General features: G+C 40.3%; 1 protein-coding gene across 2 annotated transcripts; it reads right to left on the reverse strand.

The window, feature by feature from the left end:
• Window positions 1-5,164: 5,164 nt before the first annotated feature.
• LOC112594107 (myb-like protein AA) lies at window positions 5,165-12,290 on the reverse strand. Of its 2 annotated transcripts, none has more exons than XM_025338737.1 (2): window positions 11,996-12,290; window positions 5,165-8,663 (listed from the first exon to the last, which is right to left on the reverse strand). In XM_025338737.1, exon 2 carries the CDS (start codon window positions 8,650-8,652, stop codon window positions 6,109-6,111), a length of 2,544 nt encoding a protein of 847 aa, XP_025194522.1. In that variant the 5' UTR covers window positions 8,653-8,663; window positions 11,996-12,290; the 3' UTR covers window positions 5,165-6,108. The 2 variants fall into 2 exon arrangements, with proteins under 2 accessions (XP_025194522.1, XP_025194521.1); XM_025338736.1 differs by lacking the exon at window positions 11,996-12,290 and adding an exon at window positions 10,464-10,761.
• Between the last annotated feature and the right edge of the window lie 4,314 nt (window positions 12,291-16,604).

A 16,604-nucleotide genomic window follows, 5' to 3' on the forward strand; every position in this document is an offset into this window, starting at 1 on the left:
TTTAAGCCGACCCAGAATAATTATACACAAACACACACACACACACACACACACACATACATACACACAAAATTTGACAGTCTGTGTTTAATCGGTGGAAATTACTCGAATCGAACAACTTTCGAAACCGACACGGCTATCTCCCCGCCAACCCTCTGTGACACAGATTCACAAGATATAGAATATAATATTTCTAGTATACATCCACTCGGCTGTTTGTTTAATTGTAACAATATTATGTACACTATAATATTTTTCATTATATTATATTATCTAAATATTATAAAACAATACCGATTGCGCTGTCAACGCCATCGAGACATTATTTACATCTTAAATTAATATCCATTAAAAGCGAAAATACTGCAATATTTATGTTTGAGGAGAAAACAATATTTATGACCGTCAAATTATTAATGTTAACCGTTAATATTTTTCGTCGATTCGATAACGTCGCTGTGTGTTCTTCCCCTCCGTCCAAAACTAATCCGTTTGACATACCCGTGTCATTTCACACCGTTCCGCGAAACTATCGCATGTTATATACCTATAAACAATTTGTCTCGCTCGTATACATAACACAATGTATTCATTACAAATTAATACATCTCAACACGAGTTATAAATAAATAACATTTACTTTGAACATTGATAAATTAAATATATAAATACGTGCTTAAAATGTACGAGTATATGCGCAATATATTGCAATGTGATTAATAATTATAGAATCATGATTCATCACACGAGACAGATAAAAAAGTTAATGGGACATTATTTATATTTAATTACATAATATTATTTAAGTTCGTGGGATCTTTTTGGACTAATGTACAATGTTTAGATTTAAAATGTCCCGTTAATAGATTATATTTTTTCTTATTATCTGTAGATTATTTTTGTTTCAATTGCCGTCAGTGTCAAGCGTTAAGGGACGCAAATAAAATCGTCGTGTTTAATTACTTTTTCATGTCTTTTTCAAACTGCACAGTATATGATTTGTTTATACTTTTTATTATTAGTAAAATAATAACACTACTTTAACATTAACACGAAAAACTGAAATTTCCTAAAAGTTTATACTGGGAATAATTTAAATGTAAGTGATATTTCAGAATAATTATAAATAATTATACTTTTGTGGAAAATAATAAAATAAACATCTTATAGGATTATAAAATAATAGATATATTTATTTTTATACCTTGACGAACAAATTTAAGACAAATTATATATAGTTAATTTTTCATTGGCGGAGTGGAGGAAAACGTTTTTATTGGTTTATAAAACTGAAAAAAAACCCACCTCTCTGAAAACTAACTAGGTACGTACTATATAGCATTTATGGAAAGCCACATTTTCAAGACTAGAAACTTTTCCTGATAATGAAATAGATGTCATTACTTTGTAACCTTGATATATTTCCTAACATATAACAACATTATTAAAAAAATGTTTGCACACTCTTTGTGTCAATGGCTACGCTTGAGAGGATATTTTATTGTATTAAAAGGTTAAAAACATATTTAATAAATACCATAGGAAAAGTAAATGTTTGTTGTTCAAATTTAACGAGTAAAAATGTACTAGACAATTTTAATTTTTTTTTAACTATCGTATATTTTACATAATAATTAATAATGAATAATTATGATCTGTTTATAAAGTACAATATTTAAATTTCTATAAATTATATGTTAGGTACTGTGGTGTGTTAAAGAACCGCCTACGTTGATTGATCACGACGGTAGCGCAAAAATAATTATAAATCTATGAATAACTAATTTTTAACAAAATACTAGACACAATAGCAAAACATAGATATATTATTATAAGTAAGTTTTACCCCAATGAGTTCGAGTTTTTATTGCAGTTAAAATTATACTATTTAATATTGTACAACAGCTTGATTCCATTCGTATATGTGTTAATAGTGATAAATAATTTATGTGCCATCATTTTTCTGTAAACAATTTCATTATTCTCTCCTACTTTCATGAAAAAATAGTGTCTACATTACAGCTTATCAAATTTAATATTATTTTATATTCAATGTGTGCTATACGCTTGTGCAGCTTGCTTTTAGTACTCATTACCTATAGGTTTTGTTAGGATACCATACCCTATAAAGTATATAAATATTTACATATTGGTGCAAATCAGGTCGGCTCATAATCGGACATTAGCTTGCTATTCATAAAACTAGATGAGAGATGGAGGTAAGATTTCTACACCAAACAATGCCATAGATATTAAATTGTAATAAATTGTTATATTATATTATTTCTATCAAAGCAATTGATTTCTGTTAAGTTTATTTACATACCTACTTAAATACTTAATTTATTCATATTTTGGTAGTGTGGAACGACCTCTTATTGTTCCTATTGAGGAAATTATATAGGTAGCAATACACTATATATCAACATTTATTTTGATATTTATGTTATCTATTAATTAGTATCATAATAAATTTTCATTAAAATAAATATTTATTTCGTATATTATATGTAATATTTATGTATTCTAAAAATGATAAAAATAGTTTCCAATGCGAAGTTACCTACATTACGATATAACGTTATGTTTTCCGCTATAACCTAACCCAACCTTACATTATTTTATAAATTAAGATAATACTTTGATATTTTTTTCGTTATAATTAAAGAATAATTATGTGACTTTAAAATATTCCGTTTTCTTAGAAAAAATTGCTATTGTAAATTTGTAAACTTTAATACTTACCTACTCACATGATTTTCTAGAGCAATAACTTTCGGTAGATAAAATTTAGGTGGTACTTTGGTTGTGATAGGTTATAATGAACGTCTAAAGCAATACGTCCATTTCTTCCATACAAGACGAGTATCGAATAGATCGCTGTTCATAGATAAATAGTTTTCGACAGCAGAACGCAATATACTCACAGTGGAAGAAAACTATAAAACTGATATTATTTAATCTTAACCGTTCAACCATTGGACCTAATTTTTAAATGTTTCTTAAACCAAATATTATCCACTATATCATACGATATCCGAACAACGCGTGTTTTGATACGTCCATTATACGTGCTTTATTATTATTTATGACATTTCACTACCCCACCGTTTCATAGGTACCTAAGTAGGTACTACACTTTATATTGAACGCTGTATATTATATATGTGAGAGACGCGTGTATGCAGGCAGTGGCATAATTTATGAAATGTGTGTGTGTAGCGCACATATAATGTATATAACCTTTTACGACGGTGGTCAACACAAACACTTGTAAATATTTAGACGTCATTTGTTCGGTGGGTCCTTTACCGCAATGACCGCGCGAGAACGGTCTCGAAAAATGTAAATTTCTATCGACCAACACGCGGAGCCGCCACGTAAATTGTATAAAACTCTAAGAATATATATATAAATGCACACATAGTATGCCCAGGACGATGATATGAGGTGGAAGAGTTTGAATAGGTCGTGGAGGCAAATGGCGGTGACGGTAGCCAGGGCGTGCTACCTGTATAATAATAAAGCGAATATAATATAATACATAAAGCAAGCATAATGTATATAGTACTTACCTACAGGCTACATCGTACAACTAGAAATGTTGAAAATACAATTTAGCTTTGTAGATGGTATGGTTGAATGATAATACAGTTATATAATATGATAATAATAAATACGCATATTATAACGTTGTAATCATACGATGACCGACGATTAAAAATATTTTACATACCATATTGAGTATTGATGATATTTATATAGTAATTTTATTTTTTATTTAAATAATTTATAATATAACATGATTTACTGATTTTTTTGAATCATTGCTTGTTTATTGTGAATCGAAGTTTATCAATTAATGTTTTAAACACTTATTATTTATCGAATCGTGCGCACACATGCATGATTAATAATACGAAAAATATCTAACAAACGTAATTTACATTAACAATTTATTTATAACAAACCTCGAATAGATGTGTGTCAATAAAAATTATATAAAATACATTTTAACATACTGCAGTTTAACCAATCTGTAAGAATCACGTGAATTGTTAAATGAAGAACAGTCCTTCTATTCTTAATATTGTTCCTAATCAATTTTTTTCTTTTTATTATTATTATAACTATTATTTCTTGATGGTAATTGAAGATATATATTTAATTAATATTATTAATGTAAATGTTTATGATTGGACTATTTACGCTTACTTTTTATAATAAATAAATAAATAACCAATAATAATAATAATAAAACTCGTTGAACGCTACTCGATTTCTAAACAGTAATTTTCCGTTTATCTTAACTCATATAGTTGACAATCGTTGGCAATTTCGCCCTAGATCGGTTTAAAATAAGTGTACCGTAATGCCTAATAAAATACGGTTAAGGGAGGAAGAACGGATGCGTGGAAGCCACGATGGATTATAAGAATCACTTCCCATCCCTTATAATATACCGGCTAAAACTACGACGTATTAAAAGGGTCTTTCTTAGGTTCAAAATCCACGACCCTATCGTCGTGATGAAGCGGAAGAGAAGGGTGTCTCCACGCACTTATTTCTTATAAAATCAACCTATTTAAACACGTTATACTTACATATATTTTTTTATAGATTAAAGGAAAACTAAACTTAAAAAATACGTAGTTGAAAAAACTTGTTATTTCTAATCAATCTTTATTATTTTTTGTTTTTATTTACAAACTTATTGCTCGTTAAAACATTATATAATAATTTTGCTAATTATTAATAATATATAATATATAATTATAATTGTTATTGTTATACTTATAATTATATAAATTTGTTTTTTGATACCAAGTAGTAGTAGTAGTAGTAGTAGTCTTCCACAATATCTACGAGGTACTTTTTTGTACTATCGATATTTGTTTTAAAATAAATCAAAAAAAAATAAAATTAAAATAATGATAATAATAATAATAATAATAATAATAATAAACACTTGGCGTAATAACACATGATATTATGGACAATTAATACAATGAAGTTTGAAAAAGTAACAAAACTTGTGTATGTGTGAAAAAACTTAAAAATTCGCACCAAGGACAAAGGGCGATAAAAAAATAATAACGCTTTCGTCTTACTGCTATAAACAAAAAAAAAAAAACTACTAACACAAAATAATAATATAGTGGGTCACAAAATAAAAATATCAGTTTTTATATTCAATATAATATTATCATACAATTATATTATATAGTTAATAGCAGGTACGAAACAAACGAATGTCATAATTAATATAATAATAATAATTCTAGAGCGTCGTCGTGTGATATGTAACATGTGGGGGATATGTTTTAACTAATGCAATATTGGTACCCAAATCAAATGAAAATAAATTCAACAAATTAAAAATAAATGTAAAAAATAATAATATTACATATATTAGGTAATAGGTATGTATACTTAGTGTAAGATATTGAGCCATCAACAAACGACGCAACAATGGGACGGGGTATTAATTTATTTTTATTTGTTTTTTTTTTATTTTTTTGTTTTAGGGGTGTGGGGAGGAATTGGGGTAGGATTGTAGTTGAATTTTTGGTATGGGCTGTAAAATATATTAATAAAAAATTCTTAACAATATTGTAATGCCCCTGGATTTAGGATTATTATTATTGTTATGTACAACATAAATTTTAATGCCGGTCAATCTCGAAAAATGTTTCACTAATATTCACGGCGCCGGAATGCCGGACCGGTCAGGTTCAAAATCATCGACGCGATTTTTATCGAACGAAAAAATGTCCGCAATAGTAAATCGATACAAGTATAGTATTACACGGTACCTACATAGTCATACGCTTTCAAACGTGTCTTCGGAAATAATACTCCTGCCAGTGGTTTGGGCGACACGGATGAGTCGTACAACGCTGTTTCGACCGAAATCAAAAAATGGAAAAAATTATAATAATAATGATAATAATACAATTTACATTGACGGTGTGTCGTCGCGTCGCCTACTCCCGCGACAATATTTTTATCTCGTAAATGTTAACATGTTTACGGGGAGAACAATAACATTTTAAAACGCGATTTACTCGATCGCGCAAACAAATACGTATAATAGTAAAGTGTGTTTTACGATTGGTCCTCGGCGAGCTGCAGCTGTCCGACACTGTAACGGCTGGACGTCATCTCGGCCGCCGCTGCCGCCGCCGCTTTCTTCTTCTTTTTCGTCTTCTCCACGGTGTCGTCGTGCGTCTTCTCGTGGTGCCGCTTGTGGTCCAGCCGTACAAACTTCTTCTCGCACTGCACGCACTGGTACGGTTTGTCGGCCGAGTGGCTGGACATGAAGTGCCGGTCCAGATCGTTTTTGAAGTTGAAGCTTTTGGTGCACACGGTGCACGGGAACGCCTTGTTGCTGTCGTTGTGCCGGAGCTCGTGCACCTGCAGCTGCTTGTGCTCGCCAAACCGCTTGCCGCACACGCCGCACCGGTACGGCTTCTCACCGCTGTGGAACCTCTGGTCGTGCTGGGTCTTGTAACACTTGTCCGTGAAGTCTTTGTTGCAAAGCTCGCACGTGACGCGCGTGGCTTTCCGGAACTTTTTGGCCAACGAGGAGTGCGACGACGACAATTCCGCGCAACTGCCGTTAAAGTTCGGCGGCGAACCGGTGTCCAGGTCGATGGAACCGCCGCTGTCGCTGACCATCGTGTCGTCATCGGCGACGGCGTGGTGCGTCGGCAGAGGCAGCGACGGTGGTGGCGACGACGGCGATATGGGCGCCACCACCAGCAGTCCTTGGTACTGTGGGTGATAGTGGTGCAATTGTTGGTGTTGGAGGTGTTGATGATGATGATGATGATGGTCTATGCTCGAGTCCGGGCTGGCCATCGGAGTTTCTTCGACGCTGTATTCGATCAGTTCCACGGGTTCCTGTTTAACGTTGCGCTGCTGCAGCACGTGCAACTGGCGCTGATGGGTTTGCTGCACCGGTTGTTGGTACGCAGACGGCTGCACCGTCGTAGACGACGGTTGCTGATAATCGACGGTTCGCTGGTGATGGAGGTGGTGCGTTGGCGGCGGAGGCGGCAACTGGTGTTGATGTTGATTGCGGACGATTACGTTGCCGAGATGGTACGGCTGTTCCGGCTGATTTGGTTGGTGGTGGTGGTGGACGTGGTAGATGTGGTTACCGCAGCCGTTATTGTCGGGCATAGTGGTGTACAAATCCGTGCTGGTAGTTGTTTGGATCATAGAACCCTGGGTGGTGTATGGCTGGATGGTATCCGTGATCTGGTGGTGCAGGTATGCCGAAAGCGCTTGTTGACCCGCCGTCGACTGCCGGTGGCCGGGGAACGACGTGGCTTGGCGGATGGCCGCCGTACGGACCACCGTTAGGTCCGCCCGGTATTTGCTGCTGTTGTTGTTGGGATAAGAAGAAATTTGCATCTCGTCCGTGAAACCTGCCGTACTGCTGTTGTTGCTGTTGCTGCTGCTGCTGCTGTTGCTGACCGGCCGACGGGCCGGTAGGAATTGGGTTCCCCCCAAACTGTCCGAGAGGCTTGCTGTCAGGTTTGGGGGAGTCAGCTCTAAAAAAGAATCGGTGTTAAACGATGACGTGGACGTGACGGGACGGAAGTCGGCTGGCATCATCATGGACGACTGTTGTTTGTGCAACGACGAGCCGTTCTGCTGCTGCTGCTTGAGCTTCTGTTGGGCTACGTATGCGGGGTCCCGGTACGGGTGATAGTGATGTTTCATGGGCAAAAGCGCGGGATCCGGTTTGCCGCTCTGCTTGACCGCGTTCTTGTGCAGCTGCGTGCCGTAGTGCCGTTTCAGATGACCAGAGCTGGTGAACCACTTGTCGCAAGCCGGACACTCGTAAGTCTTGGCGCGCCGGGCCTCGTTCGACTTCCACGACCCGTTTCCTTTGGTCCCGGACCCGGACCCGCCGCCGCCGCTCCCACCACCGCCTCCGCCGGGCTGTTGGTTCGAGTCGACCGCGTACCCGCCGCCGTCAAAGTTGGTCTGGTACTGTTGCTGTGGTTGCATGTCGGAAGGCGGTGATCCGCCCATCATCGTTGGAGGTGTGGTGGTCGTGGTCGACACATTGTTGTAGTCGGGGGACAGGTGTTCGCCGGACAGCGTATTCTGTTGCGGCTGGAAGTAACCGGGCCACTCGACAGCCGGCGGCGGCGGGGGCGGCGGTTGCGGCGGCCTATCGTAACCGGGAGGCACGACGACTCCTACGCCGCCGTGCTGCAAGAACGCTTTGGTCGTGTCCTGTTGCTGCTGCTGCTGTTGTTGCTGCTGCTGCTGTTGTTGCTGTTGCGACATGACCTGTTGCGAGTCTAAGTCCAGGATTTCGGTCTCCACCTTGGGCGACACCTGCTGCTCCTTGGCCGCGCACATGCCGCACAGCTTCTTGCCGAAGTGGTGAGCACTGCTGATCATCGACAGTTCGACGTAGCACCGGTCACACCGTTCGGCGGGCATGGCGTGCGTGACGCCCGCCGAGTCGTAGTAGAAGCCGCCCAACCTATCCGGGAACATAGTGTTCTTGTACGACGGAATGGTGCTGACGGGCGGTATGGCGCTTGGAAGCTGGAACGAGTGCGGTCCCGTCGCCATCGAGTGGTACAACGGGAACTCGGACGCGTTGCTTATCTGCATCTCCATGATTACGTGCGCTGAAAACGAGAAAAAACACAGGAAAACGCGTTAGTCATGATTATTGTTTCACACGCGGCAAATATACCGTCGGGTTGCGGATTAGAGAGCGAACGGACGGATGGGTGGGTGGGTAGGTGGTGGTTGAGTGGGTGAAATACGGAAAGGCGTACACCGTACTATAGACATTTTACGGTCGTTGGCGACATTATATCTATACGTAACAGATCGTATTCGTGATTTTTACGCTTTTTACGTGTCCGAAAATAACGAATGGTATTTAAATTCGTGACCGGTAGAGCATTATAACAGGGTGCCGTACACCCCCCTACCCCAACCTACTCGTCGGACGTCCCTTTAAACCGATGGTGCGCACTGCCGACCGCGTATAAAATATAAATAATAATATATTTACGTACATAAACGATATGTGTACACGAAGTCGCGACCCCTAGTCGGGCGCCGCCCACCCGCTGTGACAAGTGTACACGACCTGTGTAATTTACGTACGTTCACATCTCTCGCGCACGCACACATACAACACACACACAATACATACATGGCAAATTAATCGACTTCCCCTCCTTCCCTCCCGCTGGTATACCACAATCGGGTTTATCACCTGTGCGCGGTTAACCGTGTTTGTAATAATAATATGGTGACAAGTGTGTAACGCTCGCGACGACAAACGCTGAAAAACGCGTAACACAAATAATAGTGATAATAAATATTGTTGGTTATTACGACAAATCGGTTTGTTATGTTAAATTATGTTTTTTTTTTTTATTTATGCCGGTGCGTGAAAAACGTAGCTGTGATTTCAATGTTAATATCACTATTACTATTATTATTATTACTACCGTTGTCGTCGCCGTCGTTTTTTATAGGTAACCTCTGCCTACCGATCATAATAATATTATATACATGACGTGTACACACGATTCGGTCGAGTTACGTTCAGACGTGTGTGTACTTACGCGGTTTACGACGGAAATGCCACACTAAACGAAGGTACGGGGTATGTCAAGGTCGGGGTCGGACGATAAAAACTTCGAAACACTCTCGCCTACGACGGTGCGCCGCGCGATGTATTACACCGCCGCCGCCGCCAGACACTAATATTATTATTATGTCGACATTTCGGCTGATAACGCTTAAACTTCGGATTTATTTTCTATTAACTCGAGTCTCGTATTTCCTACGTTAAAATATCGATTAATATCGCATCTTTACGTCATAATAACCGCGGCCACGACATCGTGATATCTCGGTATACTAATAATTATCTTTTAAACTGCTCTAAGGTAGGAGAGGGGGGGGGGGTTAATATCTCATACACAACATGTCAAAATTAACGATTTTTAATTACGCTTATACGGCATTTCTTGCGCGCGTGTGCGTGTCTGTGCACGCGGTTATTATAATAATTATTATAAAATATTTTATAAAAAAAAAAAAAAACCGTGAACCGATGCAATGTTGTAGTGGTTGCGGTGCGCGACGAGGAATGAATGACTCACGATAATATCGCCATACCTGTTATACAGTCATAATAACAATACAATATTATGAGTAATTTTTTTGTTTAGATTCACTGTCTCTATCGACGTTTTATAATTATTATAATAATATATATAGTGCGTGTTATAAGTTTTCAACCGATCGACACGGAACTTCGTAATTGTACTCGCGCGGCATACTCATCGATTACTCGACTAGTAATTGATATTTTTACTAAAATTTATAATGTAATGAACGTAAATGATGACATTTGAGATACTTAATAATATTATAGTGCATAAAACGGTCTAAATACGTACCGGGTAACAAGTACGGCATGGTCCCGCCGCCGGAAAACGTGTAGATACGAGAATTTGATATCTCGCGCATCGGATGTGTTCGTTGTGGATATTATTAATATAAAAATAGTAATATGCTAACGTGCAATACACGACAGCGAATTGAAAGAACAAAAAAATCGTTTACGTGTAATACACTCGTCTAAGCGATTCGCGACCTAAATCCAAGCGTTAATCGAAAAATAAAAACTGTATATTATAATTATAAAATATAATTTAAAATCAACACGCGACGACGGCTCATTACGATCGACTACTCGCTCGCGTCGGGTACCTGCATTAATAACATGTAAACCGCACGAGCATCAGAAAAATAGCAATATTCTTGTCTGCCAGGCTGACTGAACGAATAATAATAATATAATAATATTGTTATCGCGATCGATGTGTGTCGCTCGCCGATCGCGTTTTATTGCTTTATTATCGTCCGACGATGTACGTAGGGAAATTTAATTCGCGCTTGGTGTATTTTTGTCGCGCGAAATATATACAAACTCGAATAATATCGTATAACATCACCACGATTTACAGTAACGATAATGATCGTTGTTCGTCGAGGACTAAAGGTTAAGCGAGGATTGGAGGATGAGAGTCTTACCGGGGCTAAGCCCCCCCAGAAATAATATTTATTAGTTGATTTTATTAATAATCAAGTTTATTATTTTTTCAATTTTTAAGACAAAATATATTTATGCAAAATCAATAGTGATTATGAACGTCATTTTACGTCCAACTTAAATCCCACAACTATACATTTTACTGATCACCCGACAGATTTACAAGCAGGCTGTCGGAGCAAATCAGAAAACTAGTGTACCTTTCTTCTGAAAAAAATAATAATCTTTTCACTAAGAAACGGAAATATTATTTTTGAGTAGACACTGAACACTACGTTATAATTAAACTTGTTAATTAATTATTAAATAAAATATTGTGAATATTTATAATTAAATATTACGTAAGACGTATGAATAGTGCTTCTGTTAAAAATGTTTGTATTTGTGATTAATACATCGGAAATTTTGAGTTATTACCCACAACAATATACGTTAAATAATATTTAAACCCTCTCCCCCAAACTCGTATTAGCTAATCGCTTAGAACTTCATCTTTGCCGTAGACATCGACAAAGAAAATATAATAAGGCATATGATGTACACATGATATTGCGTTATATTATTATAGACTTATCGGAAGAAATTAATAGATACAGTGGAAACAACAATGTAACATTCTGAACCTGATAAATAAAACTTACAAAACCGAGAATCTTACGAAAAACAAGTATCTGAATAACACGACGATGAGCAACCACCGTGCTTTCGAACTTGATAATCCGACAAAATTACCGTAATAAATGAACCCGACAGCGGAAGACTAAAATTAAACGATATAATCTAATATTATAATATTGTAACGTTGATAAACGTCGACGGCGGTGACGTAATTGGACGTTAAAGCGAAATTATTGAATATAAAAATGTTAAACTTACGTTATTGGCTTCAGCTTCGGCGTGCGAGCACATGAGAATCAGCTGAGCGTACTGTTGTCGCTAGAGCAGTCCTGTAGCGGCGTCGGTAGTGGTGTGGTGGGTGTAGTAGTAGTATCAGTGGTAGCGGTGTTGTAGTAACGACACTCGTCGTAACGGTGACGGTGATGCCGCGCGCGAACCGTCATCATCGGCGTGACGCCGGCGTGTCGCCGGGTGGCCATTGGCGGGCGGGTAAAACGTGTTTGGCGGGCAAAACCATGGCAGTAAATTTTTTTTACGAAAAAAATTTTAAAAAAAGACAAACGTCAACCGGTGACGTTTGTGCGGTCACGACGACTGTTAAAAAAATAAAATAAAAATATTTTCGTTTGGGAGTCGAGCGAACAGAAAAAAAAAAAAAATTTAAAAAAAAACCAAAATACGGAACCGATAATTATTCGGGGTAACAAAAAAATAAAAAAAAAAAAACCGAAGAAATCGCGACGAGTCTCTCGACGGTGTGTAGTGGCGCGCGTTCGTCGTCCGTGCGAGTCGGAGCGCGCGATATTGTGATGTGTGCTCGACGACACTGGGCAGCCGGTGACGGAGGTACGAACGGGGCGAAATATCGCGTGTGTATGCCGGCGGTGTGTGTGTACACTACACGATGCGATGTCGCTTGGCGGCGGTGTTGGTAGTGGGGTAGCGGTGATGGTAGTGGTGTCGGTGGTGGTGGTGGTTGTGTGAGAGCGCGCGGTGTGTGCGTGTGCGTGTGTATGTGTGCGACGACTACGGCGGCGGCGGCGACGACGACGACGACGATGACGACGACGACGGCGGCAGCGACGACGACGACGACGACGACGGTGGTGTCGGTGGTGATGGTGGTTGGGGTGGCGGTGGTGCGCGCACCGCCGATCGACAGGGTGCTGTGTGGTGTGCTTCGGGGGGAAACATGAAACGAGTGCCGACAGAGTGACCGAGAAGACTGAAATTTTCGAATGCCGCCGCCGCCGCGTTGGTCCGCGGGCGCGAGCGTGGCGTAGAGCGGCAACCGGCCGGCCGGCCGACCGGCAGTAGTCCGGCTAGCCTTGGCCGGGCGGACGGTGTGCGGGGTGCGGGCGGCAAACCATGATAGGGGTGGGGGCGGCGGTGGTGGCCGCCCGCCGGCCCGATGACCAACGCTCCGCGCGTCCACAGGTGAGCGCGCGGGGTGGCTTGGGGTGGCGGCGGCGGCGGCACGACCCTCTGACGGCGGCCGGACGTACTACCCGCGACGGCCGAGGCGAATTCCCGTGCACTCGATCGCTCCGTCTCGCTCTCGCGCGCGCCGTCGTTACGACGCGTAAATACATATATATATATATACATATAATATTATATACAGTGTGTATATGTACGATATACGCATAATACATATTAGAACGGAGGGGAGAAGTGTGTGCGAGTGTGTGTGCGCGCGCACGTACGCTGGTCGGTCGGTGTGTGTGTGTGTGCATATCTGAGAACCCTACGCACACACACACACACACACACACACACGCGCGCGCACACAGAGGAGGTATATAACGTCCGAAAATGCGAATAGCTTCCGAGAATAATATTCATCCTCCTCGCCCGCCGCCGTCACCGACCGTCAACGTCCGTAAACCCCCGGCCGTCCCCCCCCCCCCCCCCCCCCCCCCCCCGCCATTACCAAACAGCCTTTATGTATATCGCTCGTGCGTGTGTGAGTGTATGTATATGTATTATGTATATAATATGTCGTTTCTACACGCGCTGACCGACACCGCCTTTGCATCCGCTTCCACCGCCTTTCGACGGCGACGGCGACCGTACATGGTCTCTTGCGCGACAACGCCGCACTATATACGCGCGCGCATAATATAATGTATTCCGTGTATTAATTCGGTTCAATCAATGGGCAGCCGCCGCCGCCGTCGCCTCAGCAGCACGAGCGTGAGTGTGCGCCGATGTGCGTGTGTGTGTGTGTGTGTGTGAGTGTGTGTGAGTGTGTGTGAGTGTGTGTGTGTGTGTGTATGTGTGTCCGTCGCTTAATATAATATAACGCGGACGCTGCCACCCTTCACGGCCACCCCCGCCCTCTTCCGCCCGCACAACCCTTAAAGTCCGAGCGGCCGAGGGGAAAGTGTTTTTTTTTATATTCATGTATGTATGTATATATATATATATATATATAAAGTTTTTTTTATAAAATCTCTGTATCGATCGCGTATATTATAATGTAGTGTGTACGACGGTGGCGGCAGCGACGTATATGCAAAACGGACACGGACCGACCGGACTACCGCCACGACGACGGCGAAGGCGGTGGCGACACCCTCGCTGTACCCGGGACGCTCGGCCGTCGCTTCGGAGGCCCGCAAACGAAATAATGAATACAATCGTTTCGTCGCGCGTACGATTAAATATAATTACGTGTCGTTTTAAACACTATCGCTATCGTCATTATCGTTTATTATCGTACGACACGTACACATCGTTTTTGGCGCAATCGTCATACCCCCCGCAAGAGTAAAAGTTTTTGCGGTTCGCACACGCCGAGAAACTTCGTGCGAGTCCCACGCACCACCCGCGAGTCCATGAGTCCTTTTGGAGCGCAGTTTTTGTGTGAAAACGGTTTAAACGTGTATTACACACACACACACACGCGCGCGCGCGCGTATAATATATATATATATATCTTACCTAATCTTTTACCTCGAAATCCGATGTTAACAAACGATCTTTTCGCCGGCATGTGACCGCGCGTATAAATTCCAACTCAAACTATATAGGGGTGTTCGGACGCGTACAATTTTATAGTAGTCTTGGAATTCGAGTAACGTCTCCGAGAAAAAAAAAATCCCACATCTCGTCGATCTCTTAATGACTGTCGTTATAACTAATACAACCATGTCACGGACGGACGAACACGTGTACGCGCAGATTATTATAATATACGCACTTTGGGAAAACGGTGGCGTACACGGTCGCGGTGCACGGTAATACACCACCGCCAGAGTAGTTGGCAGTTGCCCGGCATCGCGTAGCGGCGTGTGTCTGTGACGTTTCATTGACGGCGTTTTCGCGTCGAAAAAATAAATGAAAAATACGGCGCGATGACACTGCACACGACTTACTATGTAGTATGGAATTTAATCCGATAGACTACCGATGAGCTTAAGGAGTTTTATGATGTCTTGTCGCGAAATGCTTTTTCATGTTAATCGTCGTAGTATAAGTAAAAATACAATTATTGTCTCATTGTATCCACTAGATGTTATTTTAATTAAAAGTTTGAACAGCGTTTAGTCAATTAGACTTTTTTTATTCGCACACTCATATGATCATTTCTTGGAATGAAAAGATTTAAGACACGACAGTGTATTTAGGAAGCTGGAGTAATGTTTGTTTAAATGGGGCGGACGAGATGGTCCGCGGAAAAGTCTAAATAGTAAATACGATTAATACCCGGGATTCGTGCTCTCGGTCGGTGTCTCGGAATAGTGGTTTATAGACAGGTATATACCGGACTTTAGACGGGTAGATTATCCGTAAGTCACAGTTTCCGACAATATCGGCGGCAATAATAATTCTACTAACATTGTTTTTTTTTTCCCAGTAAACACATTTGACGATTTTTTACTAAAGCAATTTGTGGTATTATTTATATATAATACGATATACTTGAATGCTACGTACCTGACGATCTAAATAACATTGTATTATATACAACGTTGTAGTATATTATGTCTTCTACAGGAGTCGCAATAAATACGTTTAATATAGTGTAGTTGTATAAATTCCAAAGCGGTGTTTTATTTAGCTCGAGTGGTTTCCTCGTTAGGAGGGGGGGGGTTTGTCGTAACAGATATTTTCGCAGAAATCGAGTGTATATGCACGGTATAACACGAAGCAGCGTCGAAATAAAAAGTTGTAAAAACGATTTCAATTTGATAAAAAATGAAAAATAAAATAAAGGAGGCGATCGAATTGCAAACTCGTATCATGTATTCATGTGTTATTATTGTCATCACAACACGTCGTACAAGATATACATCCATCTCGTTCAAACTCATCTTTATAATATTTTCCAGTTACCTCCACACATTCACGCGCGCGGACAGTTATGTCCATATATATATATAACATGCGTGTCATCGTCGAAACGTTTTATATCGTCCGAATGCTCTTATCCGAGAACAATAATAACTGTCCGTAATTATATTATTACGGTTACATAACGTTATTATATTATCATATATATATATATATATATATACATTTATAGCAGTGCTCGCGACTATTGTTCGTACTCGTTATCGTCTCGGTAGACGAGTGCGTTGACAATATTATAACAACAATTAATATTGTCGGCGAGTAGGTACGTTGGATATAAATATATTACAATATTATTACTATTTTATCATCGTATATCATAATAATATGTTGTACGGACCGAGACGATTCTGCGCGCGGATTAGACGGCGCTGCGTCGAGCTTGACCCGTACCACATACATCATGTCGCGTTCTCGTCGGATAAATACATTTTAATTGCCGGGGCGGAGAGCGCACGGAGAAATGGCCGTTCTACGTACTCGCGCAAGCATCGAAATTTTAAGTAAT

Source organism: Melanaphis sacchari, unplaced genomic scaffold, assembly GCF_002803265.2.
Source record: "Melanaphis sacchari strain LSU unplaced genomic scaffold, SCAv2.0 Contig221_pilon_pilon, whole genome shotgun sequence".
NCBI classification, from domain to species: Eukaryota; Metazoa; Arthropoda; class Insecta; order Hemiptera; family Aphididae; genus Melanaphis; species Melanaphis sacchari.

Coding starts and splice junctions, on each gene's coding strand:
- LOC112594107 (XM_025338736.1), bottom strand. CDS start 10,533: ATGCGCGAGATATCAAATTCTCGTATCTACACGTTTTCCGGCGGCGGG. Junction 8,664..10,463: donor CATGCCGTACTTGTTACCCG/GTACGTATTTAG, acceptor TCTCGTTTTCAG/CGCACGTAATCATGGAGATG.